This window comes from Siphateles boraxobius, unplaced genomic scaffold, assembly GCF_051911475.1.
Source record: "Siphateles boraxobius isolate OS27281-9 unplaced genomic scaffold, OSU_SipBor_1 50, whole genome shotgun sequence".
In the NCBI taxonomy this organism is placed as follows: Eukaryota; Metazoa; Chordata; class Actinopteri; order Cypriniformes; family Leuciscidae; genus Siphateles; species Siphateles boraxobius.
In genome coordinates this window covers 1,235,001-1,257,500 of record NW_027509142.1, presented here as the reverse complement: position 1 = coordinate 1,257,500, position 22,500 = coordinate 1,235,001, and the positions used below count along the sequence as shown (strand labels likewise).

The following is a 22,500-nucleotide window of genomic DNA, read 5'->3' as shown; positions in this document are numbered from 1 at the left end:
ATTTTGTTTTTTTACAAAAATGCATCGCTTCGCTTCAAAATGCCTTTATTAGCCCCCTGGAGCCGTATGGATTACTTTTATGGGCTTCAACTCAGGCTCTATTCACACCCATTACAAAGCTTGGAAGAGGCAGGATATTTTTTTAATTTAACTCTGATTGTGTTCGGCTGAAAGAAGAAAGTCATATACGCCTAGGATGAGGCTTGAGGGTGTGTAAATTATATGATAATTTTCATTTTTGGGTGAACTAACCCTTTAATATGCCTTCAGATAGGTTGAGGATAACCAGTGTATAACCACCATTCATCAGAAACGCATGAAAATGCATCCGATTTTTGTTTTCATAAGCGGCATATGAGCAGATGAACCGGCTCTTTATGTTTTCAATTGAAGTTACAAATGCAAGTTTTTCTTACGCAATCCATTCTCACTTCAGCGATGAAGGCGCACTGTGACACACTATTGTTCTTCTTCTTCTGACGACCTACGCTCACCTCTCTCTCCAGAGCTCTGGGTCACCTCCACACATCTGGGAGCCATTTCCTCCCCAAAGGACTCACTTCCTGTGGGCAGACGCCGAGGAGGAGGGGACCTTCTGCCGAACATGGAGGTGTTTCTGCAAGAGGTCGTGCTGGGATCAGCGAAAAGGTGAGATCGAGCCAGTTCCAGGTCATGAGAAATCAATGAGAAAAGGAGGCGTTATTTTTAAACCAATAGTCCAAAAATGAAAATCCTGTCATTATTTACTCACCTTCATCTTATTCCAGCATGATATAAAATAGCATTGCTGCTATTTTGTTAGTGGAAAGTTTAAAAAATCTTAACACAGATCTTTTTGCCAAGCTCAAAAAAAAATGGTATGGTAGCCTATGGTATGGCTTCATATGGACATATAAACTGATTTAATTGACAGTTTTTGCAGATTAACTATTCCTTTCATTGAACACTATGTATGAACAATCCTCAGTTTAAAGCCTTTTAATTGTTTTTGTTATTCAAAAGCACGTTGGCATAAGTGTCCACTATCGGACTACTCTGTTTATTCATAGATCCATAAATAATGATCTTATAAATAAATACAGACTTCCATGCAATAAAACTGATTCTGAGCTCATGAAGTATATTTACATTCTAAAAACAGCTTAATTATTAGCGTTCAAAGCATTAAAGTGCCAAAGGCATCATAAACTTGATCTTCATTAGATGACCAAACATCAAACTAAAGCTAAGTCACACGGCACAGACACACTTTTAAAGATCTAAACAGATCTGTAAATTCTGATGGATATTGGATAAATAGCTTTGGGCTTTTGTTCCGCACAGGCGGAATTTCCTTAAATTCGTTTTGAAGCTGCGTCTCCAAAGGACCTTTTAATGTCTGCATGGGCATCTGGTTTCTGCCCGATTCAAGATGGGTTCTTCTCATTCAAGTCTTATATAAATGCTATTGAACAAAAATAACTGCCAGGCCGGAAGATTCTTCCAATAACCCCATCACACCATGTGTCCGATGCTCTTTATCACTAATGCATCACTTCAATCTTCCAGCATTCAGGATGATGAGCATAACTGTGTCAGTAACAGCTCATATCAGCTAGCACAAGGATAACTTGGATTTATGGTTGATGAACAGATGATTCATATACACAAACACTATTTAAAAACCAATATGAACTGGGTTTTTTTAAAACAAAACTACTGTACTCTTGGACTTATTTCATAAAAGTGTATATTTTAAAAACTTCATTTTCCAACTCACATTTGTCTTGACATATGCAATACCAGTACTTAATATCAATCAAAATCGATCAAATGTGATATTCACACACACACACACACACACACACACACACACACACACACACACACACACACACACACACACACACACACACACACACACACACACACACACACACACACACACACACACACATCACACACACACACCACACACACACACACACACACACACACTAAAATTAGTCAAGTTCATCATGCCACCTGCATTGGAGAAGATGTCAGTTTTCAAATTAACAAGTATATAACTTGATTCCAATTTTTATTCGCAAAAATGCGAATTCAGAGATCATTTCCTCACCCATCTTGTTCCAATCATATATGAATTTCTTTCTTCTGTGGAACATAAAGAAGATATTTTGAAATATGTCTGTGTTTTTTGTATATACAATGGAAGTCAATGGCCACCAAAACGGTTTGCTTACCAACATTCTTCAAAAAATCTTCTTATGTGTTCCACAGAAGAAACAAAGTCATTTTGGGTTTGGAATGACATGATGGTGAATAAATATTATTTTTTTGAGTGAACTATCCCTTTAAGCACTTTGCAAACCTCTAATGACCAAGTCTGACATATAAGACGCCATCAAAAAGGTTAAACTACAAAGAATGAACACAGAATTGTTTCCCTGAATGTACTGCAGTCTAGCGCACCTTTGTTTCAGAATTTTTTTTATTACAGCCTAATTAAATTTAAGAGGCAGCACTGTGTGGTAGCTTGTGGGGAAAGGCCCTGCTCCGTCGGGCTCATGTTTGTTCCTGTGGGAGGAGGGGAGCCATACGTTGATTTAATAGCGTTTCCACTTCAAAGTGGACGTTATTGCTGGGTTAGGGTCCCCTATTACCTGCAGAGCCCACGGATGCTTTAACAAGCACTGAGGAAAGGAAAGGCCTCTTTGAATACTGAACCCCTGTTTAAACTGGGGCTAAACGAGAATTACAATTCCATCCTTCTCATAACTGTGGTTTATACACACAACACATGCACATTTTCTTTTTTATATCATAGTAAGACTTCCTGTTGACTTGAAATTAAGCAAATTTCTATAGACTAACCCTAATCCAGTCACTATCCCTAAACATTTGGCAAATGTGAAATTAGACAATGCCAAATTTAGTCTCTAGTTTTCCTCATTACAAATGTAGGTTTCACATTTGTGGGAACATTTGGACACATAGTGGGTCCACGTTGAAAAACTAGGATTTTGTTGACTTTAAACCTGAAAATAAACCAAACATGAAGAAATATTTGTCAATCTCTCTGTACAGACGAGCAGATGTTCTTGCTTCCACTAAAGCACAAGATACTCTTTGGATCGTTATCAATCAAATCAAATGTAATAAAAATATATGTGTACATGTCTGAAAATCATGTTGGTTTTTCAAATCAACTTTTTACCCATATTGATTTTATTATTAATAAATTAGAAATTATTGCAAAATAGAGGCATTTTCACTAGTGATATCAGACTTTAAAACCCCTTCCTTTATGTCATCCTCTAAAAGAGTTCTAAATAAAACAGAAATCAACTGATTAAACAAATATTATTCTTTCATGTGACCACGCATATTGTGATGCATCAGATATGTATCAGACCACAAGATGGCAGACACGTATGACAGTGAGAACGGCGTTCTGCCTTCACTCCCAGCTGCTCCTTAACGCCCAACTCTGGGAAGAAAATGGATCAAGAATATATTTCAGGCTGCTGGTTGCAGCTGGTTTCCTGATTGGAAAATGCAGATTTTGTATTCGACTGGACAAAAAGTCGTTTAAGTTTTGAAAGACAAGTTTCAATTCAAACATGATGCTTTTGACTGAACCTGATGCACAGATTTGCATGGGCAAACTTGCATTGTTCTACTGCTACGATCATTCTGCTTTTGTACATATCTCACCATGGCTTTGGTTCAAGATTCCCTGCAGCAATTTCACATTCTTTCTGAATCTCACAAGATGACAACAGTGAGAGGGTTTTACTCTTTGATCACAACACTCGCACGTCTCCCACAAATCAACTGACAGCAAGACTTCCATGAGATTTAAGATATCCTACAGATGGCAGGCTTCCCTGAGTGAGCTTCAGTTGTCTGACTTATCTTAAAAAGATACTTGAGCACTTATCTGAGTCTTGAGGTTTTCTATAGACATGTAATGCACTTACATTTGACGCTTTGCAAACTTTAGTCTTTTGACGTGTTCTGAAAGGACTGATAGTGAAATAAATACCTATTTAAAACGCCCATGTGTCATGAGCAAACGGATTTATTTATCTTTACAATATAATCTGTGATTAATACAAGACATGCATTTAAGTGGTGAAAGTGAAGCATTATGTCCTATTTCAGCACAATCAAAAGCATTTGATTTCGATTCCCTCTCTAAGGGGCCATAGCGTGACTGTCGGTTTCAGACAGTCAGATCCTTTCCTTGACACAAGTACCAAACTTTTCTGGTTTGCGCAACAGAATGAAGCACTCTCAAGGTTTTCAGATGGGACACCAAAGGAGCCTCACACAGAGGAAACACGGCACATGTTCTTTGTAAAAAACATTGCTTTCATTATTATTTTGTTCCTCTGGTTTCCTTGGTTCTAATCAAAATGCTCAGATACCCACAGCGCTTCATTTATCCATTTTTATTTTTCCATTAGAAGTGGTTGTTTCACCCATAAACATCTTGAAAGTTGCTATAAAGCATTCTCGTGTTGCTGGTACAACCAATTGCATTTCTCGGCAATGCTGTCTGTACCTGGAATGTTGCAGTACGGGCTCAGAACAAGCTATACCAGTAACCGATCTGATATCCCTCAGTTCTCGAAGTCAACACACAGCAGTGCCTTCACTAAGAACCTGTAGACATGTCTCTAAGTAAACCTGAGGAGCGTCTTGCTTTGGAGTTGAGCTGTCCGATCTGTTTGCAGCTGTACCATGATCCCGTAACCCTTCCTTGTGGACACAATTACTGCCTGGGTTGTATACAAAATGCTGCGCACGCAGAAGATCCCAAGTCCCCGAAACGTTGTCCGGAGTGCAGGGAAGAGTACGGCAGCCCGGAGACTCTTCCGAAGAACTTCAAGCTCAGCGGTATCGTGGATGGGTTCCTGGCGGCCACTTCGGGCGGCGGACTGAGAGGAGGCCCGACGGTGCCTTGCGACCATTGCCTGGACCATCCAGTGGCTGCGGTGAAATTCTGCACACGCTGTGAAATGTCATTGTGCCCCAGCCACCTCAAGAAACACGAGGAACGACACCGATCCTTACACGTCTTAGTGGGGCTCCCCGCAGAATGGGATGGGAAGAGGTGCCCAGTGCACCTGAAGGTCACGGAGTACCTGTGCGTGCAGGAGCGCCTGTTCCTCTGCTCCGAGTGCTTGATGGAGGGCACGCACCAGCACCACGAGGTGCAGACGTTCGAGGTGGCGAAGGGGGAAATGACGAGGATTCTTGAGGAACTGGGGAAGTCTGTGTCTGACAAGCTACAGATGACAGAAGCTCTGGTGAAAAGCACCAACGGAGGACCTCCGGACAAGGTCGAAGATAAGCTGGTGGCCAGGGCAAACATACTGTTGGACAACATGACTTCACTTATAAGTACCTACAAGGTAAGAATGATAAAAAAGCGAGGTCAAATCATGCCACTTTAACTGGTACAGTTTGATGTGTTTAGACAAAATGGGCCCTATTTTAACTATCTAAGCTCGTGGTCTAAAGCGCACGATGCAAGTGCAGTTTAGGCGTGTCCGAATCCACTTTTGCTAGTTTAACGACGGGAAAAATGGTCGGCGCTCCCGGCGCATGGTCTAAAAGGGTTGTCCCTATACAGGTCCTTCTCAAAAAATTAGCATATTGTGATAAAGTTCATTATTTTCCATAATGTAATGATAAAAATTAAACTTTCATATATTTTAGATTCATTGCACACCAACTGAAATATTTCAGGTCTTTTATTGTTTTAATACTGATGATTTTGGCATACAGCTCGTGAAAACCCAAAATTCCTATCTCAAAAAATTAGCATATTTCCTCCGACCAATAAAAGAAGTGTTTTTAATACAAAAAAGTCAACCTTCAAATAATTATGTTCAGTTATGCACGCAATAGGCTACTTGGTCGGGAATCCTTTTGCAGAAATGACTGTTTCAATGCGGCGTGGCATGGAGGCAATCAGCCTGTGGCACTGCTGAGGTGTTATGGAGGCCCAGGATGCTTCGATAGCGGCCTTAAGCTCATCCAGAGTGTTGGGTCTTGCGTCTCTCAACTTTCTCTTCACAATATCCCACAGATTCTCTATGGGGTTCAGGTCAGGAGAGTTGGCAGGCCAATTGAGCACAGTAATACCATGGTCAGTAAACCATTTACCAGTGGTTTTGGCACGGTGAGCAGGTGCCAGGTCGTGCTGAAAAATGAAATCAGATGGAAGCATGAAGTGCTCCAAAATCTCCTGATAGCTAGCTGCATTGACCCTGCCCTTGATAAAACACAGTGGACCAACACCAGCAGCTGACATGGCACCGCAGACCATCACTGACTGTGGGTACTTGACACTGGACTTCAGGCATTTTGGCATTTCCTTCTCCCCAGTCTTCCTCCAGACTCTGGCACCTTGATTTCAGAATGACATGCAAAATTTGCTTTCATCCGAAAAAAGTACTTTGGACCACTGAGCAACAGTCCAGTGCTGCTTCTCTGTAGCCCAGGTCAGGCGCTTCTGCCGCTGTTTCTGGTTCAAAAGTGGCTTGACCTGGGGAATCCGGCACCTGTAGCCCATTTCCTGCACACGCCTGTGCATGGTGGCTCTGGATGTTTCTACTCCAGACTCAGTCCACTGCTTCCGCAGGTCCCCCAAGGTCTGGAATCGGTCCTTCTCCACAATCTTCCTCAGGGTCCGGTCACCTCTTCTCGTTGTGCAGCGTTTTTTGCCACACTTTTTCCTTCCCACAGACTTCCCACTGAGGTGCCTTGATATAGCACTCTAGGAACAGCCTATTTGTTCAGAAATTTCTTTCTGTGTCTTACCCTCTTGCTTGAGGGTGTCAATGATGGCCTTCTGGACAGCAGTCAGGTCGGCAGTCTTACCCGTGATTGCGGTTTTGAGTAATGAAACAGGCTGGGAGTTTTTAAAAGCCTCAGGATTCTTTTGCATGTGTTTAGAGTTAATTAGTTGATTCAGATGATTAGGTTAATAGCTCGTTTAGAGAACCTTTTCATGATATGCTAATTTTTTGAGATAGGAATTTTGGGTTTTCATGAGCTGTATGCCAAAATCATCAGTATTAAAACAACAAAAGACCTGAAATATTTCAGTTGGTGTGCAATGAATCTAAAATATATGAAAGCTTAATCATTACATTATGGAAAATAATGAACTTTATCACAATATGCTAATTTTTTGAGAAGGACCTGTACTCTTAATGAGTAATGGGTGTGTTTTGGGCTTCATGTGCAATAAACCAATCAGAGTCTCATCTCCCATTCACTTTAAAAGCCAGTTGCACTTGCGCCATGGCGGATTCGCTATTTACATGGCGGGATTTATAAGCGAAAAAACTGAACGCTTCTCCAGAGAGGAACCGGATCTGCTCGTGCGCGAGATTAAAGTGCCCAAGCAGACCATCTACGGGACAAGCCGGATTCCACCATATCTTTATGTACACAATAATAATCTTTTACATTGTAATCCTTTTATTTTTAATATTTGGCAAGTTTGTGTGCTGCTGCGCGTCCCTGTGTGTGTAATAAGCAGAGAGTGTGTGGACCCACCTAAAGGCGCACATTACTTACGCGCTCTGTAAATAACAAACAAAAAAATTGTGGCTTTGACTTTAGACCAAGTTTTTGTTGGTCAATGGCTCAGTCTATTTCAGTCGCCTCAAACTAGCAACGCACCAACACACACACCTCGTTTTCAGACAAGCAGCCCATGGGAGCACAAATGGGTGCAAATGTGTTTGCTATTTAAACAACGTGCCACAGGACCTGAAAACGATAACTGCGTAGAGCTGAAACTAGCAAAAAACACTTGCATCGGGCCTGGCGCTGCATTGCACCGGGTGTATGATGGGGCCCAATGTGTGTAATGAGTCTCTTTTAATTTTAGTAGTAATGCCTAATAAATGTCACCCTCACTTATGTAGAGAGCAAAAGATCTAGACCAGTGCTGATGACATACATTCATGTTGAGATAAAGCACATTAGCACTATTTATATGGAATGTTTTAAGAGTTGTATGTGCACCGAGATGGACATGTTGAGGTAAAGCACATTAACACTATTTATATATGATGTTTTAAGAGTCGTATGTGCACCGAGATGGACGACAAGCTTCATACGCGGGACAAAAGCTGGCAGGCCAGTCTCTGCGATTTGGAGCTTTGTCTACACCAGCTGCGGGAAGCCCAGCAGTGCACCAGCGAGGTTCTCAATCAATCCTCAGAGTTTCTCTTCATCCAGAACTACATCACCGTTGAAGCAAGGGTCCGCCAGGCTGCTAACGTTACCATTCCCGGCCTACCTTCCCAAGAGGCCTCCGATGCCAAGCAACTGCGCTCTGTGCTCCGTACAGATGCCTTCCACGCCGAGATGAGTCTTCTGTTGGAGTGCCTCCATGGCATAATGAACCCTCTGGACCTGACCTTCAACCCAATCACGGCCAATCCCAGCCTTCTGCTGTCCACCGATCTCAAAACAGTCAAGCAGTGTACTGGAGTTAAGAGCAGTTTTGCTGGAGATCACAGTGAGCGCTTCTCCTCGGCTAGTCAGGTCATGTGCTCGCAGGGTTTCTCCACCGGAGTTCACATTTGGGCGGTGGAGGTCGGCCCCGGGTGTGCATGGTCTGTGGGACTGTGCTATAAAAGCATCCCACGTAAAGGTGACCACAGCAGGCTGGGGCATAACACCAGCTCTTGGAGGTTGCAGTGGAAGAGCAAGAAGCTGACGGCGTGCCATGACTCGGCTAATGTGGCCGTAGGTGACGGGCTGGTCATACCGCCAAAAAAAGTCGAAGCGACCCTGGATTACGAAGGAGGAACTATTGCGTTCCACAGCTCAGGTCAGGGAGGGCGAAAGCAGCATCTTCATACCTTCAGTGCCATGTTCAAGGACACAGTGTATCCTGCGTTTGCGCTCCACTCTACCTCAGGAGATTCATGGATAACTCTTTTGAGTGGAGTTTAACTGACTCGAACATGCTTTCATCATGTAACATTCTTGCTTCATTCTCTTTATCCCTTTATCATTCCTTATGCATTAGTATGCCTAAACCTGTACCCCTGGAAAGAATAGCCTTGGAACGTCATGCACATTTTATTTACAAAAAAAAAACTTTTTAACAACTTAGTAGTACTTATGTAGTTAGTGTGATGTGTGACATGTTAGTGGGATATTAAAGAATTAATTTACCAATTGAAAATGTACATATGATAATCAAGCAAGATACACATTTTTCTGGACGTGACTTGAGAATTCGAGACGGCACGAGTCCCCTCAGTTTGATCTGGCGTGATGCTTCACGAACAACAGCTATAAGAAAAGCAGACATTATTACAAATTGACCCTTTACTGCCAAAGTTTGAATCCAATGTATGTACAACAGCTATTCAACCCCTGAAAACAGAAGAAACTGAATGGGTTTTGTTTGATTATTACCCAGAAGTCTAGTTTATTTGGCCTGATATAGGAGTCTTTGAAGAAAAGAGATTGTAAATAAAGTAACACCAGCATAGACAGTGTGTTTTATCCAGAGCTCAACTCTTTCCATGTCTGAGGAAAGAAAGAAAAAAATCAAATTCAGATGCTCTTAAAGAAACAGAGCATGGGTATTGTATTACCAGTGAGTTTGATAACATCTCTGTGGTATTTTTGCTTGTAGTTTCACTTAAACTAATGGGAATATGTAGTGAAAGGAATGGCACCCTGAATGCAGGCTATGTATGTACACAGGGAACATTAACACGCATGCTACAGAACCGCATTCTTCAGGGCCATATTAGACAATTTCCAGATTAGATCAAGTTTTATTAAATATGCCTACAAATTTATTTTATTTATTAAAATGCCTAGACCAAAACTCTTTATGTATGTTCTGTATGCTTTCACAGAAAAATAAATGTACATCACCTTGTCCTGTAAAACAAGAAATACTTGTTCACACCTTCCCTGTCACACTACTGAAATAGTTTTGACTCATGTCAGTCTGTACTGAGACAATTTCCCATAAAAATTATCTCTCTGCATTTTTCTCTATATAATTTGACAATGAATCTCAATATATGTAGAGGGTCACATAAAGCACTGATTATAATGTGCTGATTATACTTAAGACTATATATTTACATACACCAATGCTACATTCTTCTATATGTCATAATAATTTGTGAACAAACAAGTATTCATTACTTCAATGAGCTCATTGTTTCTGCCTTAAATTATTACATTTTTAGCTATAACTGTGATTTGAATGTGTAACTTTCTGAAATTAAATAACTTAGACAGTTACCTCTGATAACGATCACTCTAAATTGCAATGTAGACACATGCGTTTTCTGTAAAGCTGCTTTGAAACTATGTGTATTGTGCAAAGCGCTATACAAATACATGTGAATTGAATTGAATTTAGACTCATTTCTGGATGATTGCGCCTTTACTGTGAGATGTTTATGATTATTTAAACTACCAAGCCTGTTTTTTCTCTCTTTCCTCTTTTCTTTTTTGAGAAACAATTTAACTGGAACCAATCATTCACATTGTGTTTGGTTTTATGATAGTTTTAGTTGAATATATTTTACATCACTCGAATGGCTTTGACTTATAAATTAGTTTATTCTGTAATATTTCATTGTTGTTGTTGTTGTTGTTTATTAAATGAGAATACAGTATGGTTTTATTTGATCTACAACAGCACCATCTACTGGTTAGAGCAAACCTTTTGTTCTTGATACTCAATAAAATTGCAATAAATTCAGTTATCCTCACTTGCGCTGGTTATATTATAAATTTTAAATACTAAATTGAAGAGAGAATTGGTGTAAAGTTTTTCTTTAACTTGTTCGTATGGCTAAATGTTCCTAAACAGCTATGACATCACAATGTCAATATGACAGATTGTAATAGCTGGCTTGTTATCAGGCCTGATGTGCCATAAAGAAAAGAAGTTTTATAGTTAACCATTAACATCACACAACTTCAACCCTGAAAGACAGCAGAAGAGGACATCATCTCAGCGATACAAAGTTCTCCCACAAACGTAAGTGCATTTACAGTTTCTCATGTGTGTGATCAAAATGTATAAGTTGTTTAGGATATGTAGTGGTTTCTGTGCCCTATGATTTGCATTATATACTAATAAAAGGGAAGTTAGTTCTGGGAAAAGCTTGCGCAGTAGCATTTGTTTGCTGATATCTCTTGGCTTGATATTATGTAATGAAATGTTAAGCCTTTTTAAAGAGTACCAGAAGTGTCCAAATATTTTCAGGCCACTATATGTCATTGTTTAATAATGTTTAATAAATATTTAATTTTACTAAACTGTTTATTTTGTCATTTTTAAACAGACGACAGACAGTAAAGTCGTGAAAATGAGTGACATAGATGACGATAGTGAAATATTCTTCTCAGTTAAAGTGAGTATCACCTTGTCATAGATTTAGTCAATAGTTTTGTTGCATTTATGTACTAAATAATATGAAATAATAATAATAATGTTTTATTGCAACCACTCACACATGGGGTTTGGGGATTGCGTGCAGTTTCTGGGTCGTATCCAGGTGGTCCGTCCAGGTGGGATGCAGATTCTGACAGATGCAGTTGAAGCCCTGCAGGTTATAAAACCATAAATGTCCCTCTATTGTAGCCACTACTGTATTATATAACTTGATCCTGTGTCCCTGCATCCTATTATTATGACTTTCCTTCTCTTATAGGATCCTAACATCGAGATGGCTGAGAAAATGAAGAAAGCTAAAGTACATCTGTTTCTGACCAGAACTGCCATTGATATTCTGGAGCATAAAACCAAGGTGTGACTGAGGACTATGTACTCGAGCTCAGACAGTCATACTCATGTGTACGACACCCTCGTTCACTCTCTCTCACTCTCCTTTTCTCAGTTCATGCTGTACTCCTGCGCTCTGCCCTCGGTTTCATTCTGTGCAGTTCATCCGTCTCAGCCCAAAATACTGGGCTTCATAAGCAAACACCCAGCGGCAGACATGCACCACTGCTACATCTTCCAGAGCAAGAAGTTTGTGAGTTCTGGGAATCTTAAAGGGGCGGTTCAGGATTTTGGACATCGGACCTCATTTCCAAGATAGCCTGGGTGTTATTTATCAGTGGAGACAGTTTTCAAAAATGTTCATCCAGTCCTTCCAGTTGCATAGTTCGCCGGTGCTAGGCTAGCGCGAGTCAATGGTATCTGCTAGCCTGCCATTAAAAACAGTTTTACCCACTCCACAGTACACCAAAAGCAAATAAATTATAACGCTAGACTATCGATGTAAATGTCTGTCGAGAGAATAATGTTCGAAATCAAACTACCCTTTCATCGCATTGCAATAGTTATACTTTGTTCCCTGTATTTATTTGAGAGAGCCGGTCCACATGACAATCACGCAAGTGTATTTCCCTGCCACTGACACTCATCACTACAGAAGCAGAGTATATCCTCATGTGGCCAATTCCTTCATTTACAATCGAATGTTTCAATATCGTTATTCAAGGCTACTACTGGCTAGCTAGACGTCCCGACTGTAGTGGGCTTCTGTTCTGTGTTTTCTTTTCGGCGGAGTACTACTAACCGGAGCAAAGTAAACTTCCGCCACTGCTGAGAAACTAGTTCCTGTAAATGTAATGCGATCATTGAGAGTAGTTTGATTTCTAACGTTATTCTCTCAACAGACATTTACATCGATAGTCTGGCGTTATAATTTTTTTGCTTTTGGTGTACTGTGAAGTGGGTAAAACTGTTTTTAATGGCAGGCTAGCAGATACCATTGACTCGCGCTAGCCTAGCACCGGCGAACTATGCAACTGGAAGGACTGGATAAAATTTTTTGAAAACTGTCTCCACTGATAAATAACACCCAGGCTAACTTGGAAATGAGGTCCGATGTCCAAAATCCTGAACCACCCCTTTAAATGCATTGACAAGTTATGCATTTAGTTCAATATTTACTAGAATAAGCAGCAAAATTGTGTTTCACTTTATTTTGATGGTGCCTCTTTAATCTTAGTTTTGATATCAGCCTTACTGTAGGTATGCTATTTTTTTGATTTTATAAACTTCAATACATTTTAAAAAGAATTTAGTTTTTAATTTATTATTATATTAATAAATGTAGAATTAAAGTTTTGGAAATCTGTCACTTCGTGTTAAATCTTACCAGCCATTCTTTTCGAGTTGATTTTTAGATTCTCTGTGCTGTTTTTCTCTTTCTCAGTCCCATCTTCTGGTGTCCATCATCGGCGACTCTTTCCGCTCTTATAAGCAGAATGAAGGTCTACATGGTGATCGAGACCTGGTGGTGGAGGCCCTGAGACACAAGGTACAGTGAACAGTCAGCATACAGTTCACATCAGAGAAATACTGGAGCTCGGCACAGCAGGCCAGCACTAATTTAAACATGGACATTTAACACGGCACTAAAAATAGCTGTTTCATTAGAAGAATCACACTTTTTTTGTAAGGTGTGATACATTTCATGGCATAATATTCTCTTACAGACAGAGAAGTTTTATTTGCCTCTTTTAAAACAGACCATCTCTGACACACATTGGGTACTTCTCAGTAGGAATGCTGCATCCAGGACCTAAAATTAACACTCGCCAAGCACCAGATGCGAGTAAAAATCAGTGTTGGTGAGTATATGAAACAGTGTCGATCGCCAGTTGGCCGGTCAAATTTTTATGAATTCTAAGAATGCAATATTGAGAGAACATAAACATGTACAAATACTAACGAAGCACTTGGGACGAGTTCTGCGTTGTCACGAAAGTTTAAGCAATGCCAATTTAATTGTCAAGCACAAAAAGACGCGAACGGGAACTCGATTCGTTACTAAACATTCGAAGCGTGCGTCCTGAAATCTGTGTCTCTTGAAATCTTGTGCTTGAGCAGACATATGCAAACAAAATTGTCAAAATGCCTGTCAAGTATCCTCGTAAACAGTCGGTTATGTCTTAAGTCAACGTAAACAGTTGAGAAGGTAAACACATGTGTATCAGTAGCAGTATATTAGACCTGTGCATTCGCTCTTAAAGTGACAGCAGCCTATTCCTACTGCTTTCTGTGCTTTTATGGGCTGTTTATATGGACGTTTACACAAACTTTTTATGCGTTTTGGCCGTTCGTTTACAAGACAACAGCGTTTTGGGTGCCTGAAAACAAAAAGTTTTAAAAAGGGGTTTTAAAGTGCAACAAAAACACAAATCTCTGAAGACGATGACGTCATGCACATGTGTATTACGTGTTCAGTCTATAGTGTTTCATCGCCATCTAATGGTCTGGCAGCAGAATACAGCGTTTTTAGTCGTTTTCGCGGATTCGTGGGAATGGGGATCGTTTTGACAATAGTGTCGTCTGTACGCGGAAAACTCAAAGAAAAAACTCTCCGTTTTAAGCATATCGTTGTCGTGTAAATGTACCCTTAATGTTAATCAAACAACAAAAGACAAAGACTTAACACAAAAGTCAAACATTTTTTTTTAATTTTAATAAGGATTAATCTATGTTTCATAACTGGTAAAAAATAAATAATAATAATTGGTAGGTGTGGCGAAAAGTTAGTTACAGGCCCTGGCTGCACCCTAGTTAGGCTGCATATCTCTGCTGCCACGTCATCAGGCTCAGTCAAAGGATGTCTCACTTTGAAGGATCCTTGGAAAACGGCCATATTTCAGTCCTTCATTCAGCTAATTTTGAAGGAAGCATCTAGTGTATCCTTCGCATCCTTAAATCACCCACAATCCTTTGCAGACATTCCAACTGACTGAAAACAAGTCGACAATGAGCTTTTCCCGAGTTCATTATGAAATCAGAGAAAAAAAAAATAATTTTGGAGATAAAGGAATTATGTTTTATTTTGTTTTGTTGCAAAGTAATCACATAATGCTTAACTGTGATAATGTAAACCACTGGGAGACCACAGATGGTTGTCATTACGTATACTGCGTTAAAAGAAAGGCAGTTAACCTAAAGGTTTTTAATATAAAGTACTTTTCAAATTACATTTTAGTATTTAGTACAAGCTTCCAAAGTACTGAACTACGAAGCACACACCCTCATTACTATGCAGCCTTCTGTTTGAGAAGCACCCATGTGTCACTGAAATCTTGTCAAGTCACGCCTGGTTGCTCTGTGGTTTTGATTGGCTAGTATCTGTTTGAATGCTTGAACTGTCTGAGATCTCCCTCTGCTGTTCAGAATAAGGTACTGGAGCGAGAAAATGCTGAGCTGAGGAGGAGACTGCAAGCCAATGGAGAAGTGGGTTATGTGTCACAAAGTTACAAAGCACATACACAAGCATGTTTAACCACAAACACAGATGCACACACGTGTCTCCTCATATAACAGCTGCAAAGCTTAAAGGAATAATTCAGGCAACAATTAAAATAAATGACTCACCCTCACATCTTTCTGCATGTAAGGTACACAGTTAAATATTTAAAAACTTACAGATTTCTATATAGTGACCTTGGGTGTTCAACTCCACTATTGAACTATTCCTTTAAGAGACTTCTTATCTAGAAAAGAAAAGTATAACCCTTCAAAGTAGGATTCAAGAATAGTTTACGTACACATCAGTTTATAATATTCAGCTACAGCATTGATTTCATCATGGGTAGCACTTACTGTGGTCATCTCTCTGGACACAGATATTTATCTTACAGGACGCTGGTGGAGTCCAGAACGATTCTGAAAATGAGTCGGATATTGATAAGACTTCATCTCGATCAGGACAGGGTATGTGTTGAGAACTCACAAACACAACACACACATACGCTATATACGCATAAAAAAAGACATGGTTATGAAAATAATATAACTAAGTGCTAACTGAATGCAGTGTTTTCAGACACTTGACTGCATGTTACAATTAAATTAAAAGGCCTTATAGTTTACATTTATATTACATGCAATTAGTTGAACTTTAGAGTGTTTTTTAACAACTAATGTAGGACTTGCATCTTTATATATAATTTCATAATTACTTCTATTGTGTTTGAAATATGGTTAAAGTTACTGCTGAATGTACTGACAAGCATTCATGATAAACTAAAATATACTTTAATGAGATTTCTGTTGAAACTTTTATTTCATGTATTTAAATATATTTGTAGTTACACATTTATAACGATGAAGTTGCAATTTACTTTTAATATCTAAAATATATTAACTTGAAATGTGATTTTAAAAACACACTATAATTATAATCAAGTACTTTACATGTGCTTTGAAATGTCCGAGAACATCAAAATAAGTGCACTTCTTTAAGGCAGGACTAAATATTATTAAAACAATGATATTAAATGTACTTAATAAAATAAAACTTTGACAAAAATTTGACATTATTACACAGTGTGCTTTTTAAAAAAGTACTCAAGTGTGTTAAAAAACAGTCATGAAAGTTTGTTTTATTGATATTATATTATCTGCACGAGTAGTTTTGTAAATATATACACATATTTTTTACACACACACACACGCACACACACACACACACACACACACACACACACACACACACACACACACACACACACACACACACACACACACACACACACACACACACACACACATATATATATATATATACATGTCTGTGTGTGTGTGTATTTTAATGTAAATAACCTCATAATAACATCAGTAAAAGTCTACTTTAAATAATGCTCACCTGCATGTCTGCATTTATATATACATATATATTTCCATGTCAAAAAAAGGAAATAAGCTTACACTATACTAATGTGCCCATCATGTATCCAACTGTAACATTACCTTAATGATAAACGCTTATGGCTGTTCACAATAGCCATACATTGTTGGGAAAAGTCTTTAATAAAATTACAAATTGAGTACATTTAGTATTGGTATTGATATGTCTTGATATGCAATCTTTTAATTTGTCCAATATTTTTATTTGTCCAATATTTTTATTTCAGTGAGATTCTTTTCAGAAGATGACAAAACTCCTTTGCAGAGGAATTTCTGAGTGGAAACAGATAAAGTCAGATAAATGCTCCAGAAACGACTCCTGAACAACACATCCAGCAGATGCCATAACACTGAGCTCCTGCAAACACTTCAACAAGAACTATTATTTATAGGAACATCAAGATAGGATCATTAAAAAAGATTAGCCTATATTTAAGATTAATCTGTGAACAAAGGTTAACAATAAACATTTATGAATTTAGTTTTGTTGGTATAAGGCAGTTCAAGTACATCACGTTTTATCCTGCTGACAGCCTTTAGGTGATGACATGTAACCTATCATATACATACTTTGTTATGATACTCTTCCACTGCAAAACTATTAAAATTATCAATACTGATGTATAGGCTACAGAGTGATACTTTAAAAAAGCACCACATCACCACATTCCCTTCACCATATCTAGAGATTGGCATGGTGTTATTTCAGTTAGGCTAATAGCTGGTATGATTTGCATTGAGAGATGATCTTATGGAAAGTGCCCCATGCCGATCTCTAGGTATGGTGAAGTGTGTGTGATGATGTGGGGATATTTTATTTCCAACTTTATCAGGATGCATAGTATCCTGGATCCATGAAATAACTGGCCTTTAAAAATAAAAATCTGCCTGTCTCTATGGGAATTTAACATAGGGGTGTCCTGACTTATGCAACCTGTATTTTAAGGAAGAACATTTATTTATTTACGATACATTATTCGTTCACAAAGAAAATTGGTGTCCTTAAAGGTTGGATTTTTCCTCATTTTTTAAACTAAGGCATTAAGATCAATTTCCAAAAGATGATTTTTTATTCCTCTTTTTAGTCAACTTTAGCATGGGTGTGTTTACAATATATATATATATATATATATATATATATATATATATATATATTCATTAATGAGTACTGTGACTGGAAACATCCCAAGAGAATATGCTACCACAAAAAGAGTGTTGATCACCGACACCACATGTAAAAAATCGTATCTTCAGTGAATGCTTCAGTTTGCCGGCAGATAAAAGCGGAACAAAACTATTGGGAGTTGGTCTTGAGGCATGTAGTAGCTGTTGTCAAGTTTTTTGGAGAGAGGGGGCTTCACCACACAACAGGAATTACCTTGCTTTGCTTGAACTGATGCAGAGTTTGACCTCCTTTTTACAAAAACATATAAAAAAAGAGTTTATCTTAATAAGCGAGAAAACTAAGAACATCATAGGAGCTGAAATCCAACAGGCCAAATATTTCACTGTAATTGTAGATTCAACAGGGCAAAGTAGTTGAGAGATTCTTTGGATTAGAGCACCTGTGTCCTATCCGGGTCACGGCACCAAATGGTCCCACTCACCCCCGCTTCGAACGGGACTCAGACCGGCGTCTCTGGCATGGGAGACAGGTAAACTAACAAGGTCACTAAAGACTGCAGTGCACCTCTTGAGATCAGGGAGTGAGGTTTACCTCACACTAGCTGGCCTCCGTTACACAAGACTTGGGATTGGACTGGTCAAACTTTCATGGACAAAACTATGATACTGCAAGCAATGTCCAAGCAATGTGTCAGGTACTGTAAATATAGCGGACCTGAAGCACACCTGAAAATGCAAAACCCTTTAATTCACTTCATGCCCTGTGCCGGTCATTCTTTGAATCTCGTTGGTGTCAACATAGACAATTGCTGTGAGGAGGTCACATCCTTTTTTGATCTATTACAATCACTTTATTAGTTTTGCAGCACATCGACTCATTGCTGGAATCAGATAGGCCTATACAGCCCATTTTACACAGCAATCCCGGTAAATTACCGTAAAATTGTCAGAATGACTTTACCAGTAAATACACAAACATGCTGTTCACACAAGCAATCACACATCAGCTCCAGTATTGCGTGCAAAATACCAGTAAATTCTGTGATGTCAGTCATCAGAAGTGATCTTTAAACTCCATGCCGTTGTCTTCATCCTCCCGGATGAGGAGAAGCGCTTTAGTTTCACTATCTGTTCAATTTGACAAAAAAATTTGACGTCTGAGTGAAAGGCATATGATCAAACAGAACGCGTTTTTGCTCTTAAAAACACGAGGTGCGCATAATAGTATCCAACTGTAGAGCCGCAGCGCTGATGAGTGGAAAAGATGGCTGGGTCTCGAGCGCGACACGTTGAAAAAGCCGCGAGAAGTGGCGCAACGGTCAAAGATGATCATCTTGCGCATATTTACATAGAAAAACTATTAAAAAGTTTACTGTAAACAGCGCTGAGTAATCACGTCATCTTCATAAGAACTTTATGATTGGCCCAAAGCAGACTTCTTACGTCAGCGCGTTCTGACCTCGTACACGATCATTCCGCTAATCTTCATTATGCGTTCACACAGAGCACATTACCGGTAATTTACTGGTAATTTACCAGTAAAGACTATATATGTGTGAAAGGGCTAGTGACATTCACATTAGTTTGACTTTTAAATCTCTGTGTGCCACAAGATGGATCGGTAAGGCCGACTCTATCAAAACTCTCCATGAAAACTACAATGCAATTAGAGAACTTACAAAAATGGCCAAAGATTGTAATGAGAAAGCAGAGACTATGCTGCGCCAAAAAGCTTAAAATGCTGTCTTTAGGAGATGCATTCCAACGTAGGAAGACATCAAGGCGTATCCGAATTTGGTGACCTCTCCCTGGAGCTCAACTCAACAGATGAGAATGTCTCTTTTTCAATAAAAGAATGAGAGAGACAAGCGTTTGCTGTTAGTCAAGCGACCCTCTGTGCTGTCTTTATTTATATTCAAAACCAGGCAAAATGCAGTATTCTTAGAAACAGTATTCTTAACGGTAGGGTAGGCAAGCAATGGCGAGCTAGCTTTTAAAAGCATGAGATCCCACCCTCCCTTCAGATCGTCTCCACTTCTCCTCCAAAACACATAACACATACAGCAGGGAGCAAAACGTATTGAGAGACGGCGTTAAACTACCTCATATCTCAATGCAGTTACCATTACAATAATAATGAACATAAACAAATTGAAGAGCACTGACCTGTATCACCTGACGGCTGCAGATCGATTTCGGCGTTGATAGTGTTGCAATTGAAACGCATAAATTCGAGTCACAAACCGCTTCGTGTATAACATCACAGGTTTCCATCTCTTCCCACTTACAGTAGTTATAATATGGCGTGAACGCAGCATAAGCTCGTTGTTTTGGTTTAGGAGGAACTGTAAAAGGTATGGCTGCTATTTTGGTCGCGGAGCTCAATGACTGACGTCTGTCTAAAGGCCCGTTTACACCATGAACGATAATTATAAAAATAACTATTAAAAAAAATAACAACATTGTGGAATATATGGTTGTTTATTCTAAGCACGTGCTTGTCTGTCGCTTTAAATGCTCTAGTTCGTTACAGCAGGATGGATTCTGATTGGCTGTCAATGTTTTATCATTCATCAGCTGGATAAAATATCTGAAAGTGATTCCAACTATCCTTTCTCTCTCCCGTTATCGTGATAGCTGTGGTATGAACTCTGTTATTCTTTAATATTGAGAATGTTATAATAGTGAGCCTTAACTCTCTGCATTTGGACCGAATGCAATGATTGGATGAACATTTTATGGTCCCATGCCTTCCAAAGTAAACATTTAGACCAATAACTTAGATATGTTAAGACAGACTTTCAACCAGCATAACAAAAGAAATCTGGAATAAATCACCTACCTTGTCTTTAATTGTGAATAAATAAAAATACTATATATATATATATATATATATATACTGTATATATATATATATATATATATATATATATATATATATATATATATATATATATATATATATACAGGGCCGGATTCAGCCAGCCCCACTAGGGGGTGCAGGAAGAATATCAGGGGGGGCAAGTCATTTAACGGAACATTTAAATTTGACAAATATAGTGATTTGATTTATATTGTGATATATATCGATATGGCCAGAAATGGAAAAATATATTGTGAAATGAAAAAATCCTACATCGCCCAGCTCTAATCTATCAGCTCAAAGCTATCAGCTATCAGCATTTGATTTGTCTTATAGGTTTTATGTTGGATGCCCTTCCTGACACTACCCTCTGCATTTACCCGGGTTTGGGACCGGCACAAATAGGACACTGGCTTGTGCCCTGTTGAGGCTGCATTTATTTATTTATTTATTTATTTATTTATTTATTTATTCTGTCTGTCTGTCTTGTCTGTCCTTTCGTTTTTTATTTCAATCTTTTTTATTTTATTTTTTTTATTTCTTTTTTTTATTATTTCTTTAGCTCTGTACACCGCATGGCTTATATCAGTCATTATAGCATCAGTCGTCTGCTTTTCTGTGCAAAAGTCCTAACAAATGCGTCCATATCTAGACCTGTTGTTATGGCCTTCTCGTGAGCCAGAACAACTAAATTTCTTTGTCTCTCATGTAGCATAGTGCGGCGGAAGGGGGTAAGAACACGAGACAAAGTGGAGAAAGTGCCCTCGCATGATGCAGATAATATTCCAATCACAAGTGAGGTCACATACATGCGATGGAGCTGAGGAAAGGCATTCTAATACCCGTGTAGATATGTGCAAATGGTGGAGAGGTCTACAAACTCTACGTTCTCATCATCATTAGTCTTTTTGAATTCTTTTTCCAACATAATTTTTGCGACAAGAATGTCATTGCAAAGTTTGTCACTGTCACAGTGTGTCTGCGTGCTCCGCTCTGCAGTGACTGACGCAGGTGAAGCTCAGCAGGTTCACCACAAGCCGGAGAAGCGGCCACGCCCTCCCTATGCATCTACCAATCAGTAGCTACTTTGAATGAGGGATAGAGAGCAGAGAGCGCTCACTCTGACCATTTTTCTTGAAATATTTTTTAAATTTGGGATCTTTGCATGCCATCACGTTTGGGGCATGCAAAGATATAAATTTATATATATATAAATCCTAACAACATGAAGGCCAACTCAAATCTGTCAGACTCTTTCACACAGCTCTTTCACACAGCAGATTGAACTCAGTTATGCTAATGTAGTTATATTAATAGCTTTGCTACCTTTAGCAACGCTACTCATCATTGGGGCTTATTTTGTGAAAATGATTTATTTGCAGCAGTTGATCTCCAGAGCGGCAGATGGCAGGAGAGTCTATAGATCTCAGCGTCTGCAGAGCAAAGAGTGAGAAACATACACAAACAAACACAAACAGCGGAATCATCCAAATCAACTCGACGCAGTAACTTAGAGGAGTGAAAACACTGACATCATTCTGTGCGTCTGTATACTTCAACGGTAAGCTAGGCCTTTTCACTCGCATAAAGTTTACGTTACCTCGAAATCACAACAAAGTTACTTAACAAAATGTAAGTTTCCAAACGTAAACTGATTGTAACTACAGTTTCCTAATACATACCGGTAAGTTAGTTTGTTAACGTGTACAATTGTGTAAAGTTGCTACAGTCAGCTGGATATATAACAATAATAGACTGGGTTTAAACATACAAACTAGTG

The 22,500-nt window shown here is 39.0% G+C and overlaps 3 protein-coding genes across 6 annotated transcripts in view; all 3 read left to right on the top strand.

The window, feature by feature from the left end:
• Nucleotides 1-4,579: 4,579 nt before the first annotated feature.
• Nucleotides 4,580-10,772, top strand: LOC143712694 (E3 ubiquitin-protein ligase TRIM58). The gene is made up of 2 exons (XM_077204642.1): nucleotides 4,580-5,405; nucleotides 8,095-10,772. The coding sequence occupies exons 1-2, from the start codon at nucleotides 4,662-4,664 to the stop codon at nucleotides 8,974-8,976; spliced, it is 1,626 nt and encodes a 541-aa protein (XP_077060757.1). The 5' UTR covers nucleotides 4,580-4,661; the 3' UTR covers nucleotides 8,977-10,772.
• Nucleotides 10,360-17,353, top strand: LOC143712695 (PTB domain-containing engulfment adapter protein 1). 2 transcript variants are annotated; one of them, XM_077204645.1, is made up of 9 exons: nucleotides 10,360-11,044; nucleotides 11,352-11,420; nucleotides 11,547-11,618; nucleotides 11,721-11,816; nucleotides 11,907-12,044; nucleotides 13,236-13,340; nucleotides 15,218-15,277; nucleotides 15,685-15,757; nucleotides 16,960-17,353. In XM_077204645.1, the coding sequence occupies exons 2-9, from the start codon at nucleotides 11,376-11,378 to the stop codon at nucleotides 17,007-17,009; spliced, it is 639 nt and encodes a 212-aa protein (XP_077060760.1). In that variant the 5' UTR covers nucleotides 10,360-11,044; nucleotides 11,352-11,375; the 3' UTR covers nucleotides 17,010-17,353. The 2 variants fall into 2 exon arrangements, with proteins under 2 accessions (XP_077060760.1, XP_077060759.1); XM_077204644.1 differs by having other exon boundaries at nucleotides 10,953-11,044; nucleotides 15,670-15,757.
• A 3,096-nt stretch (nucleotides 17,354-20,449) lies between these two features.
• tmem106c (transmembrane protein 106C) overlaps nucleotides 20,450-22,500 on the top strand; it is a 10,388-nt gene continuing 8,337 nt past the window's right edge. The window contains exons 1-2 of one of the 3 annotated variants that reach the window (XM_077204648.1): nucleotides 20,450-20,499; nucleotides 22,103-22,352. The gene's annotated coding sequence lies outside the window, so the exon portion shown is untranslated. Of the gene's footprint in view, nucleotides 20,500-22,102; nucleotides 22,405-22,500 lie in introns of those variants that run through there. The other 2 variants (XM_077204646.1, XM_077204647.1) reach the window with 2 other exon arrangements.

Bases quoted from the DNA above. Each gene is read 5' to 3' on its own strand.
- LOC143712694 (XM_077204642.1), top strand. From the start codon at position 4,662: ATGTCTCTAAGTAAACCTGAGGAGCGTCTTGCTTTGGAGTTGAGCTGT. The intron at 5,406-8,094 runs GTAAGAATGATA...TGATGTTTTAAG, and splicing joins CACTTATAAGTACCTACAAG to AGTCGTATGTGCACCGAGAT.
- LOC143712695 (XM_077204644.1), top strand. From the start codon at position 11,376: ATGAGTGACATAGATGACGATAGTGAAATATTCTTCTCAGTTAAA. The intron at 11,421-11,546 runs GTGAGTATCACC...GATTGCGTGCAG, and splicing joins AAATATTCTTCTCAGTTAAA to TTTCTGGGTCGTATCCAGGT. The intron at 15,758-16,959 runs GTATGTGTTGAG...TTTTTATTTCAG, and splicing joins TTCATCTCGATCAGGACAGG to TGAGATTCTTTTCAGAAGAT.